General features: G+C 42.0%; 1 protein-coding gene across 1 annotated transcript in view; it reads right to left on the bottom strand.

Annotated features, from left to right (window-relative positions):
* Positions 1-6,043: 6,043 nt before the first annotated feature.
* The window catches only part of TTC27 (tetratricopeptide repeat domain 27), an 89,853-nt gene continuing 73,852 nt past the window's right edge, over positions 6,044-22,044 (bottom strand). Inside the window, exons 17-20 of the mRNA XM_033144485.1 lie at positions 17,028-17,225; positions 11,226-11,337; positions 8,225-8,325; positions 6,044-6,679 (exon numbers count right to left, since the gene is read on the bottom strand). Of these exons, the coding sequence (XP_033000376.1) occupies positions 6,557-6,679; positions 8,225-8,325; positions 11,226-11,337; positions 17,028-17,225 (534 nt within the window). The 3' untranslated portion in view covers positions 6,044-6,556. The remainder of the gene's footprint in view (positions 6,680-8,224; positions 8,326-11,225; positions 11,338-17,027; positions 17,226-22,044) is intronic.

Here is a 22,044-nt window from a genome sequence, read left to right as displayed (position 1 = left end):
CTGCAAAAAACATAGTATTTGAACAGATCTGGAAAATGGCAGCCATCCTAGGGTTAATTACATGATTCCCCTGCTAATGATATTAAATTGTTTGTTTTAGTTGTGATGCCTCTAAATATTCCAACTCCCTTTTATATAAGCAAGCACTTTAGCACCATTAATACTGTACTGGCTGTCACAAATCTTGGCTGCTATTCTTTTGCAGAGATCATTGCATTTGTTTTGGGCCAAGGGATGGTGTAGATGACTAAGACTTGCAGGTCACTAGAGTTTACAGTAAGGCAGGAAGAAGAGGAGGGGGGAAGGGGGGGCTGATAGCAGCCATGAGGAAAATCTTTTGCGATGATGCAGGCAAGGAAAATTGCATTCAGGTGACAAGAAACTAAAAACCACAAAGGGTCTTTAAAATATGAGAGCAAGCTTAAAGAGACATTTATACAAAACAGTTTTCATGAGAAATTATTCAATTTGTTAATAACGTTTCTTTAAAAACGTTTTATTATCAGAGATAATATCCATATTTAGAACTAGGCCAGAGAGCAACCTTATGCGTATATGTATAATAATTCAAGTACTTCACAGGATTCATTTATCTCTGCGTGAGTCTCCAGTGGTCCAGCCTTCCCTAACCTTGTGTCTTCCAGATGCTCTGGACTACAACGTCCATCCTGTCTGCCTGTTGTCCATGCTGGCTGGGGCTGATGGGAGCTGTAGTCCCAAACATCTGAAGGTTATCAACTTCAAAGGCAGCTCTAAGCCACATTAATTGTACTGGAGCAGACCCACATATTATACGCAATGGGGGACTGCCGCGGAAGCCAGCATCTTGTGGCAAGTTTTGGCCACTCTCCTTTGAAATGTGCAAGATCATTTATATTCAGATGCTCACCTGCAGCTTCAATGCCCCCACCCTCATAACCTGCCGTCCCCAGATAATTGGCTACTGCTGGCAAGGGTGGAGGAAACACATGTGAATGACCCCTACCTGTTTGTGGGGGGATTTGACATTTGGTTACTTAGTTAAATTTCTAATAGTAATATTAAAATAATAAACCATAAAAGAGGGGGATCCCAAAACAATGAGCAGCAAGAACAGATATCCTGCAGTAAATCCAGTCATGACTGAGTAACCACTCAAAATGTTTGGGTAAGCAGGTGGGGCTTAGCCTGGTGCTAGAATGTAAATAAAGTTGACTTTGGGACGATGGCATTCTAGAGTTGGTTTACCACCATGAAGAAGGCCTTCTTGTGTCACCACTTAATATACTTCCCCTGGCAGTAGAATGAGATGGGGTTCTCTCCTTTGAACTAAGGACACAGACAGGTTGATAACAGGCTTGTGTGTTCCATTAGCTACCTAATTCTCTAAGGTCAACACCTGCACCTTGATTTCAGCCCAGAAATGAAGTTATGTGGTTATGCTGCACTCAGCAGGGGTTTTGTGCGAAGTATGACACCATGTTCTGCCTGGAGCCAGTGGCAATGGTAATTATGTTGCTACAAATACAATTTATTTACTTTGTTTTGGGGGGTGGGTCAAACAGGGTATTCTGAATAACTAGGTTCTGGGGAAGGAAAAGTTCTACAGCTTTAAAAAACACCCCACATAAATCTCACATGCATTTTAATTATTCTCAACTAGAGAAATGTCTTTTCCCACAACCATTTTAATGAGATCTCAAGTTAGTTTAAGCTGAGTGGAACACTTGCTCAAACCCCGCATTTAATACAATTGTTATTAGGCTTAAATAATAGGAGTTGAACTATCTGCAGTCTAGAAGGATCACTCTTTTATTAGCATAGCCGAGGGATTAGCAGAAATGTTTGTCTAATGAATGCTGCTACTATATTTGAGTGCATGCCTGAATGAGCTTCTTGTTGATTGAAACCTATCTATTTATATAAAGCACTTCTAAACATTTAAGAAAAACCTTCCTGTGTCGCACAGCACTGTTGCTTGGACTGTTATGAGTTCATTTTTTTTCCATTTGTGACAGATGTCCTTTTAGGAGGTTTTACACATTGTTGAACTATCTGTGTGCCAAATTATAGGTAATCACAGAGAAAATTTACCACATACTGTATCCACGTTTGCAGAATTTGTGAAATAGAGGAGTGGCCATTTTCACCAGTTGGCAGGATGTTACAGCCACTGGGCTTACCAAGTATTTGGATGTGCACTGTGGAATGTTACCACTTGGTAAACAGCAAGCACACTCATTTCCTCCTGCTTTCTTAAAGGTAGCTTGGCCTATATTCTTCTTTACCACTCCCGGGATGGAATTCCAGGTTTGAGAACACCTGTGTAGTGCCACCGTCACCTATTTTCCTTCACAGCTCTCCTCAAAACCTACTGTTCCATGAAGCCCTCGCAACCCCCTGCTGTCTCAATGTCCAGCCACAAAAAGTACACGTAACTGCATTTGCTCTCATACATTCCTGTTCCCTTGCTGACTCCCCATCTTGAACCTTTCTTGCTCACTTTCAAACATCAGACTGTGAGAACTTTGTGCAAGGACTGTACATGGACAGTGTTGCATGAATACATCCATACGTATCATTCGAGTCCTATCACACATTAAATTATCTGTATGCCCTAATACATTTAATTGCCTCAAAACAGAGGCATGGAATAAATGGCCAGAGTTATGATCTAGCAACACCTGGAGGGCCATGTGTTCCCCTCACTCCTGCCTTATCAGAAAACAAAGCATCAAAACTCTTAGTAGTTATGGCACAAATAGCCTTCTAAGCCAAGAAGGGTGGGGGAAATGGTCCCTAGGTATTTAGTACCAATTCAAAGCTTTTGCAGTAGCTGAAGTTCAATGTATACCGTGGCACATTCATTGAAGTGCAGGTTTTGTGATTGGTGTCACTGGTGAATCACTCAACAAAAGATATAAATGCCATGACACAGGTTCTCAAACGATGGGCCAAAACCCAGAGTGTGTTTCAAGGACCTTAAGATTGTATCTTACTAAGATACAATCACTCACATTACGAACCATGCAGATCACGATACTAGAAAAGTGGGTCAGAAAGACATATGTATTCCTAATAAATTAAATGTTGTGCTATGCTCTTGTAACAGGACAATAGTATCCAAACGCCATACCTAATGGAAGAACAGATTTACTGTTTAAACAATTTAAGTGTATCCTCTTTATACTAGCCCTTCCTTTGTTACAAGCACAGTATTTTAAAAATATTTTCCAGTCACCATAGGCATTTAAAAATGATCTTTGGAACAGGCAGCAGCCAATCTGAGTAATCTTACTGACAAGAATTCCAGATTAGTTAGCCCTGTCCCCAGTTTAATTTTTTCCTAGACACACTCCAGTTTATTTAAGTACCAAGAATCCAAAGTGTGTGAAACTAATCCCTATTTTTTGTTCTCTCATTTGTTCCTTTAACACTATTCGGATCTTGGCAATTGAAGACAGAAATATCACTGATATTTATAATTACTCAGCAAAGCAGAGATTTGTTAATTTCCCAGTATCACAGAACCATATATTAGAAGCCAAAACTTTGAAAAAGGTGGTTTTATTTAAAATGTTTGTAAGATACCCTGATGAAACCATTAAGTCTTGATATTATCAATTCTTTTGTAGGGAAATGATCCAAATGCCTAGAATTTACAGTTATCACATTTTACTTCAAACAATATACCATTTTCTCGATGGTGAGTATAAAGAAATCTGAATTTTTTTTAAAAAACCTAGAACTAAATGTTAATGCTGCTTGGTTTTACAGGTAGAAAGATGCAAGAAACTGGCAGAAAGTGTTGTTCAGTAGTATAGCAGATGTTTCCAGGAAGTAAAGCCCAGGTTCAGCCCTGGGCATCTCCATGTAGCATTGATGATGATGATTTATTGAATTTATATACCACTCTATACTCGGGGTGGTTCACAAAATAGAATCAAGATATAAAACCACAAAATGCATAATAATAAAAACAACAACAAAGAAACACATTTCAAAAGGGCATAGTATATAAATCAGATTGAGGAGATTCCATGTCTGCAACACTGAAGCGCTATAATCATTCAGTGTAGGCAATACTGAACTAGACAGACCATGGTCAGATTCACTACAAGGCAAATTTCTGTGTTCATATACATGTCTTATCCCCTTGGGAAGGTTGCGTGCACTGACCCTAGGTATATGTCCTTCCACCAACCCCAGTCCCTGCTGCCTGTCTACATTTTTTTCCACTTGGGACCCTTTATAGGAGCTGTTGGAACTTATGAGGTTGAGTTCTTTATGAGACTGGGAACGGAAAGGGGAAGAAGTGGATCAGAAACCATACATTAGTCACCACTGGGGTTGTTCCCCCTTTTCAGCCTTCTCAACGCAGCCCTTTAAGTACAAAACGACCCAGCCTGAAATGTTTTTAACAATGTTACTGATTCTTTCTTTGTGTGAATCCCGCAGCTTTTTACACTAAGTTATGACCCGGGGGGGGGGGGGAATGCACAAATTGATAGAGGACTCACTGAACTCTCCTTAGAGTGACTTCACCATCCGTGAACGTTAATTATCATTCCTGGAGAAAGCACCATTCCAAGGATGCTTGCAACCCAGGCCTTATTATAGAAGTGTTGCACGAGAAAGGTCATCTGCTGCTATACTGCAGCTGGACGCTCTACAGCCGGCTTCTGCAGTGTGAATATCCCCTCCCACTTCATCTGTAAGCAGAAAAGGAAACAACAGGATGCCCTATCATGGCTCCCCTGGGACGTGGAAATAGTGCAACAGGAAAAGGAAAAAAGGCTTTCCAAATTCCAAACGTGGCTCACAATCCAGGCTTCCTCACACGCTTGTTGTTTTTTTGGACGTAGACAAAATGTACTGCATTTCCATCTAAAAACAATTAAGTGTGAACGTGAAAAACAAAAGCGGAAAGATGAAAATGTAGTGGTGGAGGTCGTGCTTTGCATGCAAATGGTCCCAGGCTCAATCCGTGGTGTTTCAGTTAAATGATTGAGGCCTTGCAGAGACTATGCCAGGCCAAGTGGGTAGTTCTTGAGTTAGGCAACTATGTGTTCACTCAAAGGCTACTCCGTCCCCATTGTGGCAGCGTCTTCAAAGGCTCTGTATTCTACTACTACTCCCTTTTTGAAAGTGGGAAGGGAGCTATCTCAGCCTTGAAATGTACATAGGGGTGAGGAAGGAAGTGGGAAGTGTCTCTTTCCCTCTTTTCTCTCCCAATTCTACCAACTTTTCCAGGATGACTTTGGCATCTGAGCAGCAAGCAGAGGGAACAATGGTGGGGAAGGATGTGGAGAAGGGAAAGTGTCCTGTAAAAATGTTAGTTTTCAGGGGGGAAGCAGAGTCAGCTGACCTGATTTGATGAGGGAGGAGAGGAAAAGAAAGAACAGATTTTTTTTGTGTTTTGCTCCCTGAATGTTGTGTTCTCTCAAGACACCATTGGGAGCTATGTGCATCAACACACACACCTCATGCATATCCCAGTTTATGAAGTAAGGATATGATTGTGAGAAGCAGATCCTCCAAACAAACTGACTCTAGAAACTTTCACAAAGGATTTGATAAATTCATAGAGTATAGGTTAATGGCCATTAAACCATGACACTAAGACTGACACCTCCACTTTAAAAGGCAATATATGTCACACTATCATCCTAGTGATAAACAAGAGGGATAGTTAAAAGCCTTGGCAGGGGCACCTGACTTGTCATGGCTAGAGACAGAATAAATAGCCTTGGTCGGGTTTAGAAAAGGTGGATCTTGTAGGCACCCCATATTTAGGTTAATGTGGAAGGAAAGCTGGGACCCATTTCCAGATCAAGTCCAGTAGCTGCTATTGGTCAAACTTAGGAAAGTGGGACTATGGGTTGCCCTGTTACATTTGAACCTCAAAGGCTGCTAGAAAACCAGAAAAACAACACATCATTTCCCAGAAAGAAAAGGAAATGATGGGGATTAGGATGCAAGCTATTGTTTGTGCTGCCCATTTTCTGCGAATGCTTAGCTCTGAAAACCAAAAAAACCAAAGGATAACACAACTGACACCTCCTTCACAATTACATTAGTTTTAAATTCCACAGAAGAGAGCCATTTTGTTTTTTGTTTGATTTTCTCAATCTTTCTGACCTTCCCCCAATCTCAATTAAAAACAAGAGCAAAGTGCCCCCATCCCTTTTCCCTTCTAACATCAACAGGACTTAATCTCTCCTATCTGCAAAGTGCACATCAATGGACAGAAGCCAATTACGTGGTGCACTCGAGCAGAACTAATCCTAAATAAAAGGGCCTTCTAAATAAAAACCAGTCAGTTTTGTTCTAGAAAACCCAGGCCAACAGAAATCACACAAACACCGAAAATGACAATGAACAGGCCTGACCTTAAAAACACTTTACAGTCCTAGCACTGCTGGCTGCAATTAGAAGCTACGTTATATGGAAAAATATTTATTAGAGAGTGGCTTGGGGTGTCTGATTTACTGCAAGCTCATTAGCGCAAACTGTAGCCAATGAAGTTTGCCAACTTTGCCCTTCCTTCCTTCCAGGAAACTGGATCTTCTTTTTCTCAGGTCTGATTTCTTAGCTGGTTGCTAAGTTCCTGCAATTCCACTATCAAGTTCTCCATAGCTGCCACTTCTTCAGCTAGGTCACTGGAAACTTCACCACTCACTGTGTCTGCAAAAAGTTGCTGCACAAGAAAAAAACAATGATTTGTAACAGAAATTTTATTCTTAACCAAAGACAATAAAATCATCCTAAATGCAGATTAAAAAAAAAAAGTACTGCAACATTGTTAAAACACACCAGTGTCACCCTGTGGACAAATTAATGACATCCATTTTTGACAAGACCTAGAATTACTGATTTGTGCAAGGATACAATCCAATTTTGGAGCAATTCCACCAAGTCAATGCTTGGACCTACTGGCACTCACCAGCACCTATAAACCCAAATGGCCAAACAGTGAACATTAGGCTTTCCCCCACCTTTGATTGCTTGTAGAAGCAGCAGGAGTGGCCTAACCCTATTTAGGCTGCAGTCTGATTTGGGGCCTGGGATACTACTGAACATGTCTTGAAGTGATGCATTTCCTCATAAACTAAAAATCCATTCTAGTTTTGCAGCAGGTTCTGAAGATCAGACCCACTAAATCACCCACCATCTTCTCGTTTGGATGACCGGGTGAGGAGGGGTATGTGTGGCAGGAAAAACTAGACCCTGCTCCAAGTCTTAGCGATGCAATTTCCTTAGCACTACACCATGAGGTCACTTGCACCTGTTGGCTGATATGTACACGCTGCAGTATTAAACGTCACAATGGGTGGGTTCTATTGAATGGGCAATCTTAATTCATTCACGGGAAAACACAATAAAGAAATGTAATAAAGTTGCCCCCCCTTTCCTCTTTGGAGAGACAGTGTTACTCCAGGCAATTGCCAGCTCGTGGCCCAGTTTTTGGCAGGCGCAGCAAAACTAGAAGACATTTTCCTGAGAGATGGAAGCTTTCATGAAGGATCCTTTGTGACAGCTGTCCATCATGCTATTTTTTTTTTAAAGTTGTTTCTGGCTACCCAATGTGAAGAAGCTGAAGAGGAAGGATGGTGTCTGGCTCAGCTTTCTTTCTCTTATTTGGCAAGCATTCATTGAGCTGAAGCCCAAAACAAGCCTTGCTGAAGCTACAGAGCTCTCTGGGGATTATGGACGATTGTGTGAGAATCTGTACAGCCAGACAAATGGGTGTCATCTGCCCTCCTGGCTCTGATGGAAGAACAGTGTTGAGCTACCTTCCTTCCGTACACCCATTCTACACCCATTCCTGCTTTTCCAATCAGGGAAAGTCATGCTTAGAGATGTCCTGGGGGAGCAATGCCAGTTTTCCCATCTCTCTCTCTCTCTCTCTCTCTCTCTCTCTCTCTCTCTCTCTCTCTCTCTCACACACACACACACACACACACACTTTCTACAAAAGTAGAATGTGCCCTGTTCCTTGCACAGAGACAACTGCAGGATATTTCTAGGAAATTAGTCCAGTAAAGTTTTCACGGATTAAACATATCAAGAATATCTACTCCATCTCCTTTCCATTGCATTATTTTTCTGGTTGGAATGGAAGAGTTAAAAGTAAAGTGACTAAAGCAGTTCTTGAGAACACAAGCCATCAGGGAGGAAGCCCTTTGCTGACCCTACCTCTCTGTTAAAAAGACTAATTTAAGGATGCCCATCTCAGTCTCACCTTTGCTCTGGCTGCCAAGCTACGTAAGTTGAGTCGAGCCGAAGAGAGAATTTGCAGTGCTTCTTGGTGATTAGACTTGGTTTTGCTGCACCTCATTGCCACTGCAAGATGGAATTTTAAAAAGGGAAAACAAAACTCTGGTGATGATTACTGTGATAACACGGCAGACATAAATTACTACTTAAGCTTTCAGCCAGTTCTCTTCACGAGGAAGCTCATTAAAAGGAGCATCCATTCAAATGGTAAGGGGAAAGGTATTCTAAACTGCAACATGAATCACTGAAACAACACAGCATTGTTTTTGTAAGGAAACAAGGGAATAAAATACCGTAACAAAATATTGCTGTGTGGAGTGCTGCTGAAATCCCACCCTCTTTCCTGCTACTTCATTCCACTCCACTTCTTCAACCCCCGTTAGTTATTCCTCTTAAGGATTTTCCTTAAAGCTTTTCTGTACTTCTGCAGAATTTGGGGTTCCCTCAAGCCTTCTGGTATATTCTGCCTCTAGCATGCAGAGGGCTCTGTTTTGGCAACACATTTCTGAACTTCAGAAATGAGTGAGGTCTTGAGCCAAAATGGTGTGGGGAGGCTGCCCATGACTGAATGTGTGTCATTTTAATATCTGTGTTTCTTTCTCCAGCCTCACAGTCACAGTATTCCATGACACGGGGCCCTCATTGGCTTTTTCTTTTTTGGTGGTGGGAATGATTCCTTCCTTGAGGGTTCTCCCCCTAATTATTTGTTGCACTTAGTGCTAACCTTGAGCTTATCTAAAGTTTCCCTATAACTTGTCCATTTTGGACAAATGAATTGGAAAGAAAATATTGGCTGATACAAGTGCTGAATGTCAGCGATATACTGATTAATAATAATAATAATAATAATAATAAACTTTTATTTGTATCCTGCCCTCCCTGGCCGAGACAGGACTCAGGGCAGCTAACATCAAATATATAACATTGTTATAAAATCAAACAATAATGAAATTACCTCCTAAAAACAAGTCAGGATCAAATTAAAATCTAATTAGATGGCTTTCCGCAGGATTAGGGTTGGGAACAGTGAAGAAGAAGAAGAAGAAGAGGAGGAGGAGGAGTTTGGATTTGATATCCCACTTTATCACTACCTGAAGGAGCCTCAAAGCGGCTAACATTCTCCTTTCCCTTCCTCCCCCACAACAAACACTCTGTGAGGTGAGTGGAGCTGAGACTTCAAAGAAGTGTGGCTAGCCCAAGGTCACCCAGCAGCTGCGTGTGGAGGAGTGGAGATGCGAACCCGGTTCACCAGATTACGCGTCTACCACTCTTAACCACTATACCACACTAGCTCACCAGGCCCAACTGTTTACGCTATTCTTATATGGGCCTGTGAGAATGCTGGGAGGCCTCTTTCATACTACAGTGGTACCTCAGGTTAAGAACTTAATTCGTTCTGGAGGTTTGTTCTTAACCTGAGGTACCACTTTAGCTAATGGGGCCTCTTGCTGTCTCCGCTGTGTGATTTCTGTTCTCATCCTGAAGCAAAGTTCTTAACCCGAGGTACTATTTCTGGGTTAGCAGAGTCTGTAACCTGAAGCGTCTGTAACCCGAGGTACCACTGTAGTTCTTATACAAAAAGAGAAGAGGAGTCAGGCTGAGCCCTGACCAAAGGCCTGGCGGAAAAACTCCATCTTGCAGGCCCTGCGGAAAGATGTCAAATCCCGCAGGGCCCTGATTTCTTGTGGCAGAGTGTTCCACCAGACCGTAAGGTCCTCCGTGGGGCATACCAGGAGATAGGTACAAGGGTCCTAGGCCGTATAGGGCTTTAAAGGTCAAAACCAGCATCTTAAACCTGATCCTGTACTCCACTGGGAGCCAGTGCAGCTGGTATAGCACTGGATGAATGTGATCCCACGGCGAAGACCCCGTAAGGAGTCTCACCGCAGCATTCTGCACTGGCTGGAGTTTCTGGGTCAGCTTCAAGGGCAGCCCCACGTAGAGTGAGTTACAATAATCAAGCCTGGAGGTGACTGTCGGATGGATCACAGTGGCAAGATCAGGGCGAGAGAGGTAAGGGACCAACTACTTAGCACGGCGGAGATGGAAAAATGCCGCCTTTGTTGTAGCTGCAACCTGTGCCTCCACAGAAAGGGAGGCGTCGAGAATTACACCCAAACTCTTGATAGAAGGCACTGGCACTAATTGCACCCCTGCAAGAGATGGGAGCTGCCCCCCCAACCCCATATCGTCCAGACCCAGCCAAAGGACCTCTGTCTTCGAAGGATTTAGCTTCAACCGGCTCGCACGCAACCATCCAGCCACAGCTTCCAAACATCTGACTAGTGTGTCTGGGGCTGAGTCAGGATGGCCATCCATCAGCAGATAGAGTTGGGTGTCATCAGCATATTGATGGCAGCCCAAACTGAAACTCCAGACAAGCTGGGTGAGGGGGCGCATAAAGATGTTAAAAAGCACCGGAGAGAACTGCGCCCTGCAGCACTCCACACACCAAGGAGTGGCGCAATTTAAGGGATTTATACCCTGCTTTTCAGCCACATGAAAGCCACTCCAGGGGCAGAGCATGAATGGAGCCCACACCGCTCCCCCACCCCCACCCCCGGTGCCAAGCAGGGCTGTGCTTTGCTGTGCCCTTGGCAGGCACACTCACACCGCCTTCCAGTCCCGCTTGTGTATTTGAAAGAGCTTCTGTATAGTGAAGGACAGATTTAAATGGTCTGCCTCTGATCCTTGTGGATCCAGATGGATTTATGAGGGAATTTTCTGCATGTATGGCTGGTGGTCCTGTTGAGACTTTACACTGATCTCTGGAAACGGAAAGTGACTTGGTCATTCAACATAATCTCTCGTGAACATCCTTTTTCCTACTGTAGAACTAAAGCAGCTCTGTTTTTCTGGGGATTTGTTTTTAAGAATCAGCAAGTGTGGCATGTTACAGCCAAATGAACCTTTTAAAGTAACCCACCAACAATGATTTATACCAAAAAAAATCATACAGGACATACCATGTGCAAGCTCTAAAGCTCCTTTTACTACGTTCTTAAAAGAGAAAATATCTTTGTCCCAGTCCTTTGACTGGATTTCACATTTGTGTGCTTTGCTGAGATACTGTAGCACCTGTAAAGACAGAAGAGAGAAATCAGAAAACAACCTTAGTTCGGCTTTATGTTAATACGTAAAGCCAGTCACTGTAAAACAATAGTTCTGATTGGTAATATGTTAGTTTCTCAGTATTAGTTTTTCAGTCTTCCTCCCCTGCAACTGTATTCTGCAGCTGTAGCACAGATGTTTTTCCACTGTTATTGCCTTTCAAGTATGACAGACATATAAGTAACACGTGTTTAAAAGATAATTTTTTACCTTTTAAAAAAAATCTGTCTAGACTGATGGATGTGACCCATATTTTGCTAGGTCACAATGACTAAATGCACATGAAAGCAGGAAAACACTTGTATTTTAATATTTTAAGCCATTATGCATCTAAGGAATGCAATAAATTGCTCAAATGTATACAAAGATTAAGATGCCAGTTTTATTCTGTATTGGTTCCCCAATGTGGAAAAAAGCAAGAAGACATGGATTCTGCAAAATGGAGAAAATAAAAAGCAATTGCCCAAACCTAAGCAGAAGCAAATGAGCCAAAGCAAAAACAAGTGTTAGGAAAGTTTTTTCCTAAATCCAAATGTTTACTTACCCCTTTTTAATGCAAAAAAACCTGAGCACTTAAGTCCCATTGGTCTTAATGGAAGAGTTGAAAGAACTGGCTTAGTTCTCCAACAAACACCAATGAGAGATCTTTGCTTTGTGAGGTGACCCAAAAGGTTGCTGTTTGAATCTCACCTGGGACTAGTTAGAGAGACCACACAACTGCTAGGTACAAGACTTGCTTCCATATGCTACTTTTTATTTTCTTTCTTCAAAACAAGCCAAGTTAAGCACACCTAATCCACATGAATTCCCCGTCCCAGTACCACTAATTAAGATCGGCAAATGGGATTCTGTTGTGCTTGCCATCTTTTAAGGAACCCTATTTTGCGATAACAGAGAATGCCTTTCTCTTGGCTAAGCCTAAGTGTGAAGCAGCCAGGCATGCCATTGCTAGCAACTGGAAATCTTTGGAGTCTGCTGATGTATTATACTGTTATACCGTGGAAGTCAAACAGAATCTGTTTCGGAAGTCCGTTCAACTTCCAAAATGTTTGGAAACTAAAGTGTGGCTTCTGATTGGCTGCAGAAAGCTCCTGTAGTCAATCGGAAGCCCCGCTGGACCCCGTTGGGTTCCAAAGAATGTTCGCAAATTGGAACATTCACTTCCGGGTTTGCAGCGTCCGGGAGCCAAAACGTCTGAGTACCAAGGCGTTCGGGATCCAAGGTACAACTGTAATGCAATAGAAAAACAGACTTGTGATATAGCATTTCTAACTAAATGTGAATATTATAAAATAAATAAGGAAGAAAGGGCACCAAATATATTTATTTAGTGCTGGGAGTTCATTTATAAATCACTGGGACACAAAATTTCAAGACAACTTTCATCTTCACACTCGGTTTTCATTCATATGGATTTCTTGATAAGTTAATTAACTGAGTGATATAGTTTTATAATTAGGATACACAACAAATATCTGTCTCACGTGCATGATGTAAAATTACGTTTCTTGCTTTTTGTGATAAGAGTGCTGCATTTATGGAACCTCTTTTTGAAGAGCCTACTCTCCTTTTTAATCTTAGCAAGTTGCTATATGAGACATTTTGAATTTGAGACATTTTGAATTTGTTAATGCTGCTACAGTTTCATATCATTTTATGGTGTTAGTATTTGCTTTGGGTACTTTTTGGCAGGAAAACTGAGTTAAGCTCACATCTCTGTTGATGCACAGAGATTCATGTGGGCCTTGAAACATATGAAACATTGGAGACAATGCTTTCTACGGTGAAAACCCTTCATAGAGTGCAACACCAGTACAATTTTAGATATGAATGAGAGTGTGATACCACTCTTGTCCTCATCACTTTCTCTCTGACAAAGGGGAGGCGGAAATGTGGGTGGGGGAGATGACCATATACAGCCACATCTCCTAAAACTAGTTTTGTAATCGGAACTTACATTTGAATGTGTAGGTTTCCACCTCTGAGATGCTAGGGACAGAAAATCACAGCCAATGGCAGTTTCCTTTTTTTGCAAGAAGCTTGCCTCTTCAGTCTCTCTCTAGCCTTTCTTAAGCCAACAGAGGAAGACTATTAAGTTTATTACCTGCTGATCTCAGTGTCATAAATATTTGAGACTGGCACTTTGGGGGGTGGGGAATCACTATTTGAATGCAGCTATAACTGCACATAAATTACACAAAATAACACAACTGAGAATGATTCATACCAGCATTTTACATTATTTCACCTTTGATCAAATATTACAACAAAGAAGCATACTGTGGCATTCAAATGTCAAGCAAATTACTGGGTCATAGAGCTAAACTAGAACTTTAAAGGGACAGAATGGTTACAGGTGTTTCCTGGGCTGCAGAATACAAAGTGAAGCAAAGTGGTTTTGATTCTTGGGAATTGTTAATTGGAATGGACAGTATAGGATCATAGAATTGTAGAGTTGGAAGGGACCATGACGGTCATTAGTCAAATCCCCTGCAGTGCATGAATCTTTTTGCCCAATGTTTGGCTCGAACCCACCACCCTGAGATTAAGAGTCTCCTGCTCTACCAACTGAGCTATCCCAGGTAGATTCCTGCCTTTGCAAAGCACCATGGAGGATTCCATGTGGTGGAGGAGAGATAATTAGTTGGCATGCTTGAGTGCTGAGAAGATTACTGAACTGGAGGTATGTTAAATAGCAGTATGGAATACGACGAGTTGAGGGCAGAATAAGTAATCAGAAGGTACAAAATTGTGTTACTTAAAAACGCATTAACTTTTTTAAAAAAGATATAATGGTAATAATGTCCCTGCCAACCAGCATTACATTTGGGCAATATGAAAAAGAGATAAAGGAGGGAGAAACAGAGTGTTGGTGGCTATTTGCTTTTTGGCACCCAACCTGATCTGCCGCTGAACAAAACCAACCAAGGAAACTAAGGCAAATACCAGGAAAATCTTTATTATGGTTACACAATTTAGGCTGCATGCTATGCTGCTTCATAGAAAAAGAGAGGCTGTATAGGGCACGTTGCTAACATTTAAACACAGACACACCTAACCTAAATGAAGAAATTTCTGGTAACACTCTCAAGGGAGCAAGCTGTTACAGGAAAATGGGTCAGGATAATTTAGCAAGATCTTTCCGTCACAATATTCTACCATGTTTTGAAAGCTGGAAGTATTCATTTTATATTCAGAGTTTGATGCTTCTTTCACACTATGTGGCTCCTTGAAAAATTGCCACCGGGAGTTTGCTTTGATTTAATAGCTGAAGCACACACCTCATAACCTTGGCTACAGCACAAAGATGAAATGCTTGCTTGTAGCTCTTCCAGTTTTCTACGGCAAAATGAAAACAGCAAGCACCACTACTGGAAAATGTTTCTTTTGTATTATAATGTGTAGGCACAGGGGACAAAAGATGTAAGTCCTGATGACTTCTTTATATTGTCTTACCCCAAAAACTGGCTATATTACTATGGGCCTACAAACATGGTTCTCAGTTATTAAGACATCCTGGAGCAGTGGTTCCTAAACCATTTCTCACATTGGCCATCTGTAAATGGTTACGGATCTTTGTGGACCACAGTGATTTTTCTGCCTGTTGTAGAAACTGGAATGCACTGTGCTTGATGATATGCAACTTTTAATTGTATTTTTTTTTACTGATTTTTAATTAATATTGTATTTTATTGTTTTACAATTAGAATTCTATGGAGTTTCTAGAAGCTTTGTGACTATGTGGTAGATTTTAAAGCTTTCTTTAGATTCTCAAAGTACCTAGAAGATTTCAACAAGCTTTTGGGGCCCGTGGGCACATTTGCAACCACCTGGGAAAAGGATTTGTTTTAATTTTTTGGTTTGCTTTTTGTAATGCGTGTGTGTGATCCTCTGGAAAAGAGAGATAGAGAGGGCAGAGTTAACGCTCCCTTCCTAGCTGCAATCCCAAGGAAGATCATTCTCCCCTCTCTCTGCAACAGCAAAGCTTGAAAAAAGCCAATAGATTTCCCCCCAAGGCTAACTGGAGGAGGTTGATTTTTTTTGGGGGGGGGGGAAGCAGGTGCAGCTGGGAAGGGTCAAACCTCCCCTCCCCAGCCCCCTCCCAACCCCCTGCTTAGCTTCAGACCTCAAATGCTTTCACTCCATTTCCTGGGTTCAATGACAATTTTATAATCTGAAAATGGTACTAAAGTAGGAATTTCTAGATGACTTGTTTCAGAAATGCTGTTTACTAGCTTCTGCTATTACATGTCAAGGTGTAACATCCCTGGCATTATAAAGGGAATTTCTGCCTCTCTCACTGAGCAGGCAATGTACACAAGAACCAGGGTAATGAGAATTTCCAGCAGCATCTACTCACAGGGGATGCAAAGCTGAGAAAACTGAACATGCATCTCCTGGTAGAAAGTGGGTGAAGAAAACAAGACTTGTTGTATGAAAACTCTGTGGGGTTTTTCTCTGAGAGGGGGAAAAACTATCTTTTAAAAATAAAATCAAAAAGCCAAAAGAGGGAAGTAAGGTTAGACAAAGTTCAAAGACATAGTTGATATGCAATCCAATAGCAGCAGCACTAAGAAATGCACAAATCCCTTTATCTTGTCTTTTTGATTCTTCCTGACTAATCTCACGTCAATCTCCTTCACCCTTTTTCCTTTCCAGTTTCTCACTTGCTGCTTCTCCTTTTCATCTTCTGCATTCCGCCAAGCTTCTCCCTCCCTCCCTCTCTCTGGCAGATTCACAAACCTCCTCTCCCGTAACTTCCTTATCTTTGTTACTTTCCTTTATATGCCTGTTAGCTCTCTCCTTGCTCTCCCACTTCACAATTCATCTATATGTTTGAATCCAGCTTCTCCATATGTTTGCAAGGGAGATGCCACACTTACTCCCACCAGGTGCCTGAAGAGCAATATTTATCTGTCCGCAGGTGGTGTTGAAGGAGCAGGCTGACCTTGCAGAACAGCTTAATAGGTGACCCCACGGCTGCAGTACACAGTTACATGGCACTAGGTTGTAATAGTTTGATGATTGAGAACATTCTTTTCCCCTGAGTGCTGCTGCCTTAAGATAATGCTTTAGCCACCTGAATTCCGTAGAAAAACTGAAAGGTGCAAATCAATTTAGAAAAGTCATATTGCTTAAAAGAACCTTTTAGTGCCCCAGTCTGGATTATGCACATTAAATATACAGAACACAATTCTGAGACAGATACATATGCTTAAGACTGAATTGAACAGACATAACCTTCTGTGGATTGCATCCTTAAACTTGACTGATTTCTTAAGTGCATTCTCACAGTAAGAATGATGAAAAACAGCATTTCACCTGTCTTGGGTGTTAATCTTTCTTATTCCAGTGATGCAACCTGAACATTCTGCATTATCCTCCCTCCCTTTAATGGTCTGCTTTGTTCTTTTTCTTCTTTTTCCAAGTTAAGCTTGATTTGCTGATCAGCTTGTCAAAGATAGAAGTACTGGCAATAAGTGAAATTGGCTTAAACTGATTCCTTTACAATATTTTTATTTTGTTTTATTTTGTGAGCTGGGTAAACCAAACAGTCACAAACCAAGCATCATGATCCCAATACCCAAATTTGGGTAGAGAGTAAATTTCCTATATCATTACTAATTTAAAATCACACTCTTACCATTAGAACTTACCTTCTCTGTATCTTCATGGTTATCACTCTGCCCATTCCCATAGAGTCTTGCATATAGTCTCCAGATTTCTCCATCACTTGTCACTCTAGAAGTCACTCTGCCAAAGAGTCCCTGCAGTTTCCCCTTTAACCCTGTTGCAGTTTCTCCATTACGATCAGTCACTCCATCCATAACTACTTTTACTAGTATCTTTAGCACCTTTGAGAGAAGATAATTTGGGTTATAATTGGACTAACACTAAAAGGTGAATTAGTGAATGTGTGCAATGTGTGAGATCAACAGCTGCTTTGATTTTGTTTTTTTACAATCAAACAGTATACAAATCTTATACAATAAAATAATTTGTAGGAGTCTGAATAATTTTTTTGTTATTTATTTATTCAATTTGTATGCCACCTTTCATCCATAGATCTCAGGGTGGTTCACAACATAAAAAATACAAGTTAAAAACACAAGATGCATTAAAAAAAAACCCAAATGCGCAGAACCAATAATCCCGCTTCCCTTTTCTTCTGGTGCCTAAAGGTGTATAATGAAGGCAGCAGCCAAATCTCCCAGGGGAGAACATTCCACAAACAATAAGCTGTTCAAGAGATAAAAGATAGCAAGGAAAAAGAAAAACAATGTTCCCCAGTGGTAACAGCAATTCTATGAAAGCTTCTTCTCCAAAATTTGAATAAGGGTTCTACATTACATAATTGGGCACCACTTAAAACTATAATCTAACCAGAAGACAGAGAGTCTTACTGCCCCAAATTTACACAACACTTTTAATCTGTAAAATAGAAAATCCCTTTAAAGACACATGGGAAATTCTGACAATGCTAACGACATCTGTATCTGGCAGTCAATATTAATATAAAAGGACCTGAATATTCTCCAGAGGAATCAAAGGCATTTAGTAAGGTTTGAAAAAACACATGTTGGAGGTACTGGAAATACATATAAGCAGTGGGATCCTATACATGTTCATTTAGTTGTTAAGTCCCATTGTTCTTAATGGGGTTTATTCCCATGCAAATTATTTTATGGAATTAATCTATTAAAAATGTAATGTAGCTTTTCTATGTACCATAGATGCAGAGACACCATACTTGTTTAAGAATGCTAGCAACTTATTTTCTTGGAATATAATGAGTTCTTGAAAAACTAATAGAATTTAAACACTTCTAAATGACTTTGCCATTTACTGGTGCTATATCCAGCAGCTAAGAAACTTGTTCTTAGTTGTCAAATTTATAATCAGTAGGTTACAAAATCAATGTTATAAGTTATATTACATTTTTCCAGATAACTTAATCATTGAGTGCATCAAATACATTCAATTTTTATGCATGTCTCTTTGAGGTCATAGGATCATTACAGAGGATCAAACAAAACTCCAGTGAAGCCAGTTTGCTGTTCTTCCCCCATAACCTTCCTAGATGTTTTTGTGCCCACAATTACTTATCGAAACCTAAATCCCGTATTTCCAAACATCTGAGCTGTTACTAGTTATCACTGTACAGTTACAAAGCCCCTTTGATATAAAATTTCAGCCTGTCAAAACATGTTTCCCAGGCTACCTTGATGCTCAGCAAAGCTGACAGGCTTCACGAGGGGGAAATGGTTTTAGAGATCAGTTCTCACATGATAAGCCATCAGTATACAGAGTACCACGCTGTAAATGGCTCCCGATGTTACGGCTTAAAAACAAGGAAATGGCCATTAGCAGGTACAGGTGTCTCCTTCAAACCTATTAATTCTGCTTCCTCCTCAAGCTCTGAAATCTATTTCTGAAATTGAAGGGACAGAAAAAGTTTTGCTTTTGCCTTTCCAGTAGAAAGGATTCTGGACAAGGAACCACATAAGCAAAGATGTCAGGATCTGGCTAGATGAGGAGGAATGGTGGGAGTCTGCAGCTGGGGAAAACAGTGCTGGATTACCTACTGAATAGGCAGCCGTCTATGGGCCCCATGACTTTTAGGGGCCCTGCAAAGATGGATCAAAGTAACATTGATTGGATCTTGAAAGCAAATTGCAATCTAGCTTTCTTTCTTTTTAATGTATTTTTTATTAAATATTTTCTTGGTTTACAAAAGTATGTGTAATGTCTCTCTCTCTCTCTCTCTCTTTTCCCAAGTAACATTTTTTACAGTTCAGTTTTGTTTGTTGAGACATTAGGAAGAAAAGGGGAGAGAGGTGGAGGTGGAGGGGGAGAGGTGAGTGGGGGTGGGGTCGGGTGGCGATGTTTCTATCTTACTTAATATATGTGGGGTTTTGGGTCAGCGTTGCTTGCTATTCACTTGTGTTCCTTTGGTGGTGAGAGAGGTTGGGGTTGGCCTAGGGCGGGGGTCAGCAACCTGCGGCTCCGGAGCCGCATGCGGCTCTCTGACAGGTCTCCCGCGGCTCCGGCATGCCCCCTTTCAATGCCCTTTCAATAATAATTAAATGGTTATCGGCAAAAACAAAAAGGGCCAAAAAACCATGAATAATCCGCATCAACGTTGAAGAGCTGGGCGGTCTTTCTCAGCCCTCTCGGGGTTCCCGAAGACAGACCCAAGATTGATGTCCACCTTGACCACTCCCAGAGAGAGGAAGCGACTTCTTCACACCAATAAGCGTGTGGGGAGGGCTGAGCTTTTACCACCTCGGCGTGCCGATTGGCAGGACAGATCGCCCGCCTTGGTGCATAGGCTCGGAGCCGGGGCCTTACCGCCGAGGTAGCCACTGAGGATGAAGGCGGGATGCGGGCACGGGAGAGCGACGCTTCGTCCGGCCAATGAGCCGCCGGGATGCCTGTTCCTGTTTGAGGGGAACGTGCCAATGAGGGTGGCGTTAGGGCGGCGAGAAGAAGGAGCTGGGCTTTGCGAGTTATCGAGAGAGAGAGAGAGAGAGAGAGAAGAGTCGGGATAATAAAGGCAGCGGGAGGTGGTGGCGGCGATTGGAGCGGCCCCTGTTCTGAGCGGCCCCTGTCGGGCGGAATCCTTTTCAAAGCGGCTGCGCAGAGGGCGGAGCAGGCGGGCCAGGCGTCGCCGTGACGGGAGGGCGGTGATGGTCGCCAACAGGATGAAGTAGAGCTGCTTTGGAGCGGCGGCGGCAAAAACGTCCGGGCTGCTTCTGAAACCTCCGCCAACCGGTGCTTCGCCAGCGCTCGCTGCGGGCGGTGTACATGCTCAATGACAGCCCCAAGGGTGGCTCGGGGGCCCGGAGCCCCGAGGCCGGCGCGCTGCAGTGCCTGGCGTGATTCCCCCCCCCAAAAACCTGTTTTTTGCTTTTTGGCTTTTTGCCTTGCTCTCCCACCCCCCTCTCTTTTTCTTCCTCCCCTCCTTTTTTAATCCAAGGGGAGAAATCCCATTTTTAAAACAAACAAACAAACGAAAAACAAACAAACACCCCCACAGCTGCTGCAGCCACTCTATTTGAATTTTTATTATTACCCTTTTCTCCCTCTATCCCCCCTTTTTCTTTTCTCTTCCCCTTTTGTTTTTGTTTTCAAAAAAAAGGAAAAAGAAGAAAAAGATTTCCCCCCTTTATTTTTATTTTTTAAACTACTACATATTTTTAATAGATATCCTCCCCACCCCACCCCACCCCACCCCCAATTTATATTTTTCCACCCCACTTTTCCATTTCCACCCCCCTTTTTCTTTCTTTATTAGTTCGCTTGCCAACCTATCTTAGAGGGGGAAGCCCTCTCTCCCACCCACCACACCCCCCCCAAACAACTTTGAGCTGAACCCCCCAAAACGGGGGTAGATCACTGCTGAAAGTACCGGTAGATCACAGTTTCTTGGGAGTTGGCCACCCCTGGTATAAGACATGTAACTAGAATAAAAAATTTAAAAAACCAAGCAAATAATTGTAATAACTACTGTAATAAAGCACTGCTATAATTATATATAATTTCCCTAAAATTTTGGTTTCATTCGCCTTTCCGTGCTGAAATGTCACAACCTGAACGACCATGGCTTGCCCCCCCCCCCCAGTTTTGATCCTGGGTACGCCCCTGAGTCAATGCAAAAAAGTAAGAACTTATTCTTGTTGTTTTTACTAATTATACTTTGCATTGGCTCCTATACGTTATTTATTATTATTGCATTAAGGTAAGAAACAATATATTCAGCGTTATATTTGTTTTAAATGTCGCAATGGTTTTGCGGCTCCCAGTTGTTGTTTTTTCCTTTGGAAATGGGTCCAAGTGGCTCTTTGTGTCTTAAAGGTTGCAGACCCCTGGCCTAGGGTGTGGTTGTTCATTTGTGATTGGCTGTGGTGGTCTTTGTTTTCATGTGTGAGTGGGGTGGGTAGGTGTTTTGGATCAGGATAGCCATATTGATTTGTATGCTGTTGGTGGATTTTTGTCATTGTCTTGTTGGGCTGTGTATGTGACGAAGGGGAGCCATACCGGGGTGAAGGTGTCTTCTTCCATTTGTCCCCTTGTCAGTTTTAGTTTATTGGTTAATTTTTCTAGTAAGCAATCTAGCTTTCTTAGTTCAATGTAATCCCATTAGAACATGTGCATGAGAGGCGCCCCAAGATTTCGACTGCCTAGGGGGTGCTACATGTAGCAGGACAAAAGGCACAGAGAGCCCCTCCTTGAAGGAGTTTGCGACTGCTGGGAAGGCTCAGATCCTCAGTTCTGGCAACTGCCTCATTGGGGTAGTCCTTGTCTCTCTGAAGAATGAATCAATCTTACTGCTTATCTCTGAGTTTATGTGCTGACAAAAGATGGCATGGCAGCATTTTCTTTGCTGGCGTCTGTTTTCAATTAACTCCTGTTTTGAACACATATGTATATCCTGCTCAAGAAACAAATAAAATTGAGCTGTGCACTGTAGAGTGAAGCAGACTGCTTAAAAAAGCCACATCGCATTTGATGTTTTTGTCATTCTTAGCAAGCCAGCATTAGAGCGACAGCAACTGCTGAGCTTCAACAGTGAGACACAGGGCAATTAGCACTGCTAAAGTAGTCTCTGATCCTCCTTACTCCCATGGTCAAAGGTGATTATTGTGAACTGTGACTTAGCTCTTGCCAAAA

The sequence above is a fragment of the Lacerta agilis genome, chromosome 3, assembly GCF_009819535.1.
Source record: "Lacerta agilis isolate rLacAgi1 chromosome 3, rLacAgi1.pri, whole genome shotgun sequence".
Taxonomy (NCBI): Eukaryota; Metazoa; Chordata; class Lepidosauria; order Squamata; family Lacertidae; genus Lacerta; species Lacerta agilis.
Note: the sequence above shows the minus strand (reverse complement) of the source record. Positions and strands in the feature narration are given on the sequence as shown.